Source organism: Mizuhopecten yessoensis, unplaced genomic scaffold, assembly GCF_002113885.1.
Source record: "Mizuhopecten yessoensis strain PY_sf001 unplaced genomic scaffold, ASM211388v2 scaffold715509, whole genome shotgun sequence".
Classification (NCBI taxonomy): Eukaryota; Metazoa; Mollusca; class Bivalvia; order Pectinida; family Pectinidae; genus Mizuhopecten; species Mizuhopecten yessoensis.
Window position 1 is genome coordinate 1 of NW_018479653.1, and position 11,008 is coordinate 11,008.

The window sequence follows — 11,008 nt, forward strand, 5'->3', positions numbered from 1 at the left end:
CACCCTAACCCTTACACAATACAAGTCAGGAACAATACTGTTACAACAAAAACCCTAACCCTAACACAATACAAGTCAGGAACAATACTGTTACAACGCACACCCTAACCCTAACACACCACAAGTCAGGAACAATACTGTTACAACACACACAAGGCACTATAAAACTTACAAGGCCCTATAACACATAAATAAGGCTCTATAAAACAAACAAGGCACTATAAAACACATACAAGGCACTATAAAACACATACAATGCCCAACAGAACACATAAAATGCCCTATAAAACACATACAAGGCCCTATAAAACACATACAAGGCACTATAAAACACATACAATGCCCAACAGAACACATAAAATGCCCTATAAAACACATAAAATGCCCTATAAAACACATACAAGGCCCTATAAAACACAAACAGTGCCCTATAAAACACAAACAATGCCCATTCAAACACATACAAGGTCTAATTAAACATATACAATGCCCTATAAAACACATAAAATGCCCTATAAAACACATAAAATGCCCAATAAAACACATACAAGGCCCTATAAAACACACACAATGCCCTATAAAACACAAACAAGGCACTATAAAACACAAACAAGACACTATAAAACACATACAATGCCATATAAAACACATACAAGGCACTATAAAACACATACAATGCCCTATAAAACACATACAATGCCTAATAAAACATAAACAAGGCCCTATAAATCACATACAAGGCCCTATAAAACATAAACAAGGCCCTATCAAACATAAACAAGGCACTATGAAACACATACGAGGCGCTATAAAACACATACAAGGCACTATAAAAGACAAACAAGGCACTATAAAACACAAACAAGGCCCTACAAAACATGAGCAAGTCCCAATAAAACACATACAAGGCCCTATAAAACACATACCCTATAAAACACATACAAGGCACTAAAAAACCAATAAAACCCCAATAAAACACATAAAAATCCCTATAAAACACAAACAAGGCCCTATTAAACACATACAACGCCCTATAACACATAAACAAGGCACTATAAAACACAAACAAGGCACTATAAACACATACAATGCCCTATAAAACACATACAAGGCACTATAAAACACATACAAGGCACTATAAAACACATACAAGGCACTATAAAACACATACAAGGCACTATAAAACACATACAAGGCACTATAAAACACATACAAGGCACTATAAAACACATACAAGGCACTATAAAACACATACAAGGCACTATAAAACACATACAAGGCACTATAAAACACATACAAGGCACTATAAAACACATACAAGGCACTATAAAACACATACAAGGCACTATAAAACACATACAAGGCACTATAAAACACATACAAGGCACTATAAAACACATACAAGGCACTATAAAACACATACAAGGCACTATAAAACACATACAAGGCACTATAAAACACATACAAGGCACTATAAAACACATACAAGGCACTATAAAACACATACAAGGTCTAATTAAACATATACAATGCCCTATAAAACACATAAAATGCCCTATAAAACACATACAAGGCCCTATAAAACACATACAAGGCCCTATAAAACACATACAATGCCCTATATAACACAAACAAGGCACTATAAAACACAAACAAGGCACTATAAAACACATACAATGCCATATAAAACACATAGAAGGCACTATAAAACACATACAAGGCCCTATAAAACACATACAATGCCTAATAAAACACAAACAAGGCCCTATAAATCACATACAAGGCCCTATAAAACATAAACAAGGCCCTATCAAACATAAACAAGGCACTATGAAACACATACGAGGCGCTATAAAACACATACAAGGCACTATAAAACACATACAAGGCCCTATAAAACATGAACAAGGCCCTATCAAACATAAACAAGGCACTATGAAACACATACGAGGAGCTATAAAACACATACAAGGCACTATAAAACACAAACAAGGCCCTATAAAACACATACAATGCCCTATAAAACGCATACAAGGCCCTACAAAACATAAGCAAGGCCCTACACAACATAAGCAAGTCCCAATAAAACACATACAAGGCCCTATAAAACGCATACCCTATAAAACACATGCAAGGCACTAAAAAACCCATAAATAAGCCCCAATAAAACACATCAAAATCCCTATAAAACACAAACAAGGCCCTATTAAACACATACAACGCCCTATAACACATAAACAAGGCACTATAAAACACAAACAAGGCACTATAAACACATACAAGGCACTATAAAACACATACAAGGCACTATAAAACACATACAAGGCACTATAGAACACATACAAGGCCCTTTAAAACACATACAGTGCCCAAAAAAACACATAATATGCCCTATAAAACACATAAAATGCCCTATAAAACACATACAAGGCCCTATAAAAAACATACAATGCCCTATAAAACACAAACAATGACCATTAAAACACAAACAATGTCTAATAAAACACAAACAATGCCCATTAAAACACATACAAGGTCTAATAAAACACAAACAAGGCCAAATAAAACACATACAATGCCATATAAAACACAAACAAGGCCCTATAAAATATAAATAAGGCCCTATAAAACACAGGCAATGCCCAATAAAACACATAAAATGCCCTATAAACACATACAAGGCACTATAAAACACATACAAGGCACTAAAAAACACATATAAGGCACTATGAAAAACATACAAGGACCTATAAAACACATACAAGGCACTATAAAACACATACAAGGCCCTATAAAACACATACAATGCCCAACAGAACACATAAAATGCCCTATAAAACACATAAAATGCCTTATAAAACACATAGAAGGCCCTATAAAACATACCCAAACCCCAATAGAACACATACAAGGCCCTATAAAACACATACAATGCCCAATAAAACGCATATAAGGCACTATAAAACATAAACAAGTCCCAATAAAACACACCCAGGCCCTATAAATCAAATACAAGGCACAATAAAACATATACAAAGCCCTATAAAACACTCACAAAGCCCTATAAAACACACATAAGACACTATAAAACACACACAAAGCCCTATAAAACACACACAAGGCACTATAAAACACACACAAGGCACTATAAAACACATACAATGCACTATAAATCACATACAAAGCATTATAAAACATAAACAAAGCCCTATAAAACACATACAAGGCCATTTAAAACACAAACAATATCCTATAAAACGCTAATTATGGGGTTTCCTTTAAATCATATATTTCAACATGGTCCTTGGAAAGCAGGGATTCTTCTGAACATCAAGCAATCGGGTCTTTCCGAACAAAAAATAGGATCCTTAAAACCCCTAATAAAGGCCCTTCCGATCAGGTAGTATTTTCGAACACAAAAATATAATGTTTCGGAAAAGCATCCATTAGTTAATCTTGGTATTTAATCGGACTAAGTACGCTTCGTATCATACAAAATGTTCCGGGTAATGCATGTAACGATATGGTGTGTCGAGGCTGAATCAATCGATTCAATACGATTCAAATACATATTATAGTTCATCAATCAAGTTCAAGGTAACTTTGAGATTTATTCTACAATGGAACTCTATAGGAGGGGGATATAAAAGTATTGTAAACAATAACATCTCCCGTCATCTATCTTAACAGCGATCACAAATTATATTTAACCAATCAGTTCTCCCGTTATCTACATAGAGCGATCAGAAAAGTTTCTAGCCAATCAGATATCCTTGTATCTACCTTCAGAGCGATCATCTTGGTCTGTGCCTCGTCCCGCTCCTCGTATGCGCGTGCAGCCTCCCCGATGACCTCGTCCATTTCAGCCTTGATGTCGCCGAGGTCATTTGTGAGCTTCTTGAAGAGTCCGTCAAACACTGACCGTTCCTGGCGGAGGTGGTCAATCTCCTGTCGTAGATGGGCATTGACCGCCAGCTGCTGGTTGAACTTGATCATAGCCTGTAGCATTGGATAGACGCTTATAGACGCGTTATTTCTTGTCCGCAAAGTTACGGTGAGCTTAACTGAGGTTTGACATCTTAATAAATCAAAAGTTCAATAGAGAAAAAGATTACCTAAGCAACATACAGCAATGTTTGGCTATAATTGTATGTACTCTTACATTTTAAGTGCATCTATATAAGATGCTTTAACTATAACATCTCGAGTGAACGCCGAAGGTATGAGTGAACATGTCGAGTTCATGATTTGAAGGCTCAGTTTACGCGAGCTCGGTCTATAACGTTATCGAGTTAGTGTCCCTTGACTCTGATCTTATAAGTTCTGTGTCTTTCACTCGGACCTTGTAGAGTCTGCTTTCTTTTACACTGACGTTGACCCTGGATTTTACTGGATCCAAACTTTTTGAGTCTGTTTACCGTGACCCTGTTGTTTTTTTACCCAGAAAATATCGAGTCTGTTTTCATTAACCTTGATTTGTATTGACCCAGACCTTATCGAGTCTGTTTTCATTGACCTTGTTTATATTGACCCAGACCTTATCGCGTCGGTTTTCATAAACCTTGATTTGTATTGACCCAGACCTTATCGCGCCTGTTTCTATTAACCTTGATTTGTATTGACCCAGACCTTATCGCGTCTGTTTTCATTAACCTTGATTTGTATTAAACCAGACCTTATCGAGTCTGTTTTCATTAACCTTGATTTGTATTGATCCAGATCTTATCGCGTCAGCTTTCATTAACCTTGATTTGAACTGACCCAGTCACTATCGAGTTTGTTTTAAAAATAATAACCTTGGTTTGTATAAACCCTAACTTCAGACTTTATGGAGTCTGTTTCTTTGACATTAGTCTTATCGATTCCACAGGGACCTGAGCATTTGTTACAGCTATATTTGGAAATTAACTCATACTTAGGCGTTCCTCCAAAACAACACACCATTTCCGAGTTTCAAGGTTTTTCGAAGTCATAGAGCCACATTTTGCAATTGCCGAAACCCGTGGTGAGATGGATGGAAGCGCAGTTACTTTTCCCCTAAAATAACCAGCCAATCAACACGATGTGTTTCGGCACGTGGCTGACGTCAACCTCATGAATATACAAAAAGTGGGTGTTCGACTGCGAAAAACTTTGAAACTCGGAAATGGCGTGTAAAACGTGTAAAATACTCTGAACACCTTAGTTTATACACAAATATAGCTGTAACAAATTAGCAGGTGTTTGTGATCGAATCGGCTTGTGTTGAACCTCAGTCTGATATTAATTAGCTCTAACCTTATCGAGTCTGTTTTCCTTGACCCTGATTTTCTTTTGTATGGTATTCTCTACCATTTGCTCCGTGTTGCCCCCTTGCGAGCGTCGATGTTTGGTGATATCCTGTTCGACACGCGCAACTTCCGCATCGAGGTCAGCCATACGCTTGATTTCCTGTTCCGCCTGAGCGTTAAATAAATCGAGGTTGTCGATGAGCTCCAATAGTCGGTTCGTGTCTTCAGTGTCCATGTTTTCGTTTTTCTCGCTCTGTACAAGATTTAGGACAGTATTGATCTCCTCATTCTCAGCCACGAGGGCTTCCTTTTCCGTCCTGCAATTACAAGTTTTTTTTGTTTTTTTTTGTTTCTTTGGGGAAAAACATTATACTAATATTGATACATTGATGATTGTGACGTCGTTACAGTCGTGATGTCAAATTATTAAAACGTTCGACATTAATAAAAATCTATTACCTGTAACTTGTTCAGAAAAGATTAAGTTTTGCTAAAGATTACAGGTATCCCGTCTGCGGCCTTAAATAAAAAAAAGCCTACACTACTAAAGCTACATATGAATGCTTTCGTGTAAAAAATATAGTCCTTCCTTACAAAGAAGACAGCGTATTTCACAGTGTAGATTATACTGAGTTTCCGCTTGACACCGGCAAAATGGGCAAGAAGGATGACATCGTACATGACGACTAATGGATACATTGACACATCAGTACAGAAAGGAGGTATCCCAGGCTTTTCAGGTTGTGTGGAGCATACCAGTGTGCTAAGCCAACTAATCAGAGAGGCAAAGTCCAGCCGAGGGAATCTGACAGTAGTGTGGCTAGACCTGGCAAATGCATATGGATCAATACCACACCAGCTGATTGAAGTAGCCCTACAGCATTACTTTATCCCGGGAATAGTACGAAGCTACTTCAGTGGAATCCAGGTGCGTTTTACTGTCGGTGAGAATACAACATGCAAAACACGGAGAAAGAAATAGTGACATGATGTACCATATCAGTCATATCACATTGTATTTGTGATGGGGATGAATCTTATCATCAAGGCAGCAGGACGGGAAACCAGGGGGCCCAGGACAGAATTAGGAATCTACCAACCGTCGAATCGAGGTTTTATGGATGACCTGACTGTGACTACCACCACACATGTCCAAGCAAGATGGGTTCTGTCTGCATTGGAGGAGACAGTCTCGTGAGCAAGGATGAAATTCAAGGCAAGAAAATCGAGGTGCATGGTAATGAGGAAGGGACGACTGACACAACAGTTCAAGCTGAAGGTTCAAGGAGAAGAGATCCCATCTACTGCGGACAACCCAATCAAGTGCCTAGGAAAGTAGTTTGATGCATCACTGAAAGATACCAGCAACATCAGCAGCATGCAGAAGCAGGCAATTGAGTGGATGACGAAGATTACAAGTCAGGCCTGCCAGGAAAGTTCAAGGCATGGATCTTCCAACATGGACTGCTGCCGAGACTCATGTGGCCACTAATGCTATATGAAGTTCCTTTGACAACAGTGGAAGAACTGGAAAGATCCATCAGCAACAACTGCGGAGGTGGCTTGGAGTCCCGCCCAGTTTCTCCAGCATTGGGTTTACAGCCAGACGCCATCACTGCGACTCCCACTGTCATCGTTGGTGGAGAAGTTCAAGGTAACAAAGGCCAGACCAGCGTTGACGCTACGAGATTTAAAGGACGAGAAGATAAGACACGCAGGAATCCAGACTAGCACAGGAAGAAAATGGTCTGCAAGCCAGTCTGTGGAGCAGGCCGGGGAAGCTCTTAAGCACCGGGACATCGTCGGAGCAACCTGCTCAGGACGACAAGGGCTGGGGACAGCCCATTTCCAGACGTGGGAAGGTTCAGAGAAGAAGAAGGGACAAGGGAAGCAAGGGCAGTGAAAATGGGCTCTCAAGGAGCATGGACGAGAAGGAAGCTGCCGGAGCGGAAACTCACATGGACAGACCTGTGGCGCTATGAACCATTAAGGATCCAGTTCCTGTTGCGGTCGATATACAACACTTTATCGTCGCCAATGAACCTTCATCTGTGGGGACTAGTTGAAGAGCCAATGTGCCAGCTATGTCAAGAACGTGGGACCATGGGTCATATCCTTTCAGCATGCAAGACAGCGCTGACACAGGGATGGTACCGGTGGAGGCATGACCAGGTGCTTCGGGAATTGGCAAATGTTCTCGAGGTGGAAAGGAAGAAGAAGAGACCACATCGTAAGCACAATCCATCCTTTATCCGGTTTGTAAAAGCAGGGGAGAATGAGACCAAAGCAACATCAGGCAACACTGGCATTCTGGACGGACCAGAGACAGGGGAGATGAGAGTCGACCTTGGGAAGAAACTGGTGTTTCCGGACGTCGTACAGACAATGCTACGTCCAGAAGTGGTGATTTGGTCTGCCGAATCCAGGCATATTATAGTCATCGAGCTGACTGTACCCTGGGAGGAGCGGTGCGACCAGGCCGATGAAAGAGAAAGAGAGCCAAGTATGCGGAGCTCATGGAACAATATAGGGAGCGAGGGTGGCGTACATGGCTGTTTCCTGTTGAGGTCGGATGCAGAGGGTTCCCGGCACACTCAGTCTATGAGGACGTTCCGGGACAAGGGTTGAAACGTCTAGAGACTGATGGACCCGGCTGATGTCAATGGATTCGCAGTATTCCCCCAACTGTATAGGTACACATGATCTACCACATCAGATATCTAACAACATCTAAACATATAAAGACACATGTCGCACAACTGAATATTTATAATGCAGATTGTCAAGTTCAAGCCGTTAACTCGCGAATGAATACATCGCAGCGAATTGTCACAGATAGAAAAACAGCTATCGTGGGATATCTCTGTATGAGGTGCGAGAAAAATTGCAGGTAGAAATTAGCTGTTACTTTATAAGAGAACAAATAAGGAATTGAAATATTGCTTCATTGTCAAAATCAGAAAAAAGCATCAATAAATGTATAAATTAACTGTATCCAATAATTCTAAACGGGATTTCAGACATATATTCATAATGCGCGTGCTATTCAATTTTTAACTAAGACCAGAACAAATAAAACGAAAGCATTACAGTCGTTTCAGTAATATAATGCAGAATATTTATGTATAAGACATTTATAAGGCAGGACATTTATCTATGCAGCAAAACATTTAACTATACGGCAGAACATTTGTCTATGCGGCATAACATTTATCTATAAGGCAGAACATTTATCTAGAATGCGAACATATATTAATAAGGTAGAACATGTATCTATAAGGCAGAACATTTATCTATAAGGTAGAACATGTATCTATAAGGTAGAACATTTATCAATAAGGCAGAACATTTATCTATAAGGTAGAACATTTATCAATAAGGTAGAATATTTATCTATCAGGTCGAACATTTATGTATCAGGCAGAATATTTATTTATAAGGTAGAACATTAATCTATAAGGTAGAACATTTATCTATCAGGTAGAATATTTATCTATAAAGTAGAACATTTATCAATAAGGCAGAACATTTATCTATAAGGTAGAACATTTATTTATAAGGCAGAACATTTATCAATAAGGTAGAATATTTATCTATCAGGTCGAACATTTATGTATAAGGCAGAATATTTATTTATAAGGTAGAACATTAATCTATAAGGTAAAACATTTATCTATAAGGTAGGTCAGAACATTAATCTATAGAACATTTATCTATAAGGCAGAACATTTATCTATAAAGTAGAACATCTATCTATAAGGCAGAACATTTATCTATAAGGTAGAACATTTATTTATAAGTCAGAACATTAATCTATAAAGTAAAACATTTATCTATAAATTAGAACATCTATCTATAAATGTTCTGCCTTGTACATAAATATTCTACCTTATCGATAAATGTTTTACCTGATAGACCAATATTCTACCTTATAAATAGATGTTCTACCTCATAGATAAATATTCTAACTTATTGATAAATGTGCTGACTTATAAATAAATGTTCTGCCTTATAAGGTAGAATATTTATCTATGAGGTAGAACATTTATTTATAAGGTAGAATATTTATTTATAAGGGAGAACATTAATCTATAAGGTAAAACATTTATCTATAAGGTAGATTATTTATCTATCAGGTAGAACATTTATTTATAAGGCAGAACATTTATCTATAAGGTAGAATATTTATTTATCAGGTAGAACATTTATGTATAAGGCGGAACATTTATCTATAAGGTAGAATATTTATCTATAAGGTAGAATATTTGTCTATCAGGTAGAACATTTATTTATAAGGCAGAACATTTATTTACATGTATGAGGTAGAACATGTATTTATAAGGTAGAACATTTATCTGTAAGGTAGAACATTTATCTATAAGGTAGAATATTTATCTATGAGGTAGAACATTTATTTATAAGGTAGAACATTTATCTATAAGGTAGAATATTTATTTATAAGGTAGAACATTTATCTGTAAGGTAGAATATGTATCTATCAGGTAGAACATTTATTTATAAGGTAGAACATTTATCTATAAGTTAGAATATGTATTTATAAGGTAGAACATTTATCTATCAGGTAGAACATTTATTTATAAGGTAGAACATTTATTTATAAGGTAGAATATTTATGCATAAGGCAGAACATTTATTTATAAGGCAGAACATTTATCTATAAGGTAGATTATTTATTTATAAGGTAGAACATTTATTTATAAGGTAGAAAATTTATCTATAAGGTAGAATATTTATCTATAAGGTAGAACATTTATTTATAAGGCAGAACATTTATCTATAAGGTAGAATATTTATCTATAAGGTTGAACATTTATTTATAAGGTAGAACATTTATCTATAAGGCAGAACATTTATTTATAAGGTAGAACATTTATCTATAAGGTAGAATATTTATTTATGAGGTAGAACATTAATCTTTAAGGTAAAACATTTATCTATAAGGTAGAATATTTATCTATGAGGTAGAACATTTATTTATAAGGTAGAACATTAATCTATAAGGTAAAACATTTATCTATAAGGTAGAATATTTATGTATCAGGCAGAACATTTATTTATAAGGTAGAACATTTATCTATAAGTTAGAATATTTATCTATAAGAACATTTATCTATAAGGTTGAACATTTATTTATAAGGTAGAACATTTATGTATAAGGCAGAACATTTATTTATAAGAACATTTATCTATAATAACATTTACCAGAACATTTATTTATAAGAACATTTATCTATAATAACATTTATCTGTAAGGTAGAACATTTATTTATAAGGTAGAACATCTTTTTATAAGGCAGAATATTTATTTATAAGAACATTTATCTATAATAACATTTATCTATAAGGTAGAACATTTATTTATAAGAAAGACCATTTATTTATAAGGCAGAACATTTATTTATAAGAATATTTATCTATAAGAACATTAATCTATAAGGCAGAACATTTATCTGTAAGGTAGAACATTTATGTATAAGGCAGAACATTTCTTTATATAGCAGAACATTTATCTATAAGATAGAATATTTATCTATAAGGTAGAACATTTATTTATAAGGCAGAACATTTGTCTATAAGGCAGAACATTTATCTATAAGGTAAAACATTTATGTATAAGGCAGAACATTTATTTATAAGGCAGAACATTTATCTATAAGGTAGATTATTTATCTATAAGGTAGAACATTTATTTATAAGGCAGAACATTAATCTATAAG

General features: G+C 36.1%; 1 protein-coding gene across 1 annotated transcript in view; it reads right to left on the reverse strand.

The window, feature by feature from the left end:
* Nucleotides 1-3,783: 3,783 nt before the first annotated feature.
* Nucleotides 3,784-11,008, reverse strand: part of LOC110441111 (outer dynein arm protein 1-like) — a gene marked incomplete at its 3' end in the record, with an annotated part of 13,950 nt that continues 6,725 nt past the window's right edge. The window contains exons 4-5 of the mRNA XM_021484212.1: nt 5,278-5,587; nt 3,784-3,999 (exon numbers count right to left, since the gene is read on the reverse strand). Of these exons, the coding sequence (XP_021339887.1) occupies nt 3,784-3,999; nt 5,278-5,587 (526 nt within the window). The remainder of the gene's footprint in view (nt 4,000-5,277; nt 5,588-11,008) is intronic.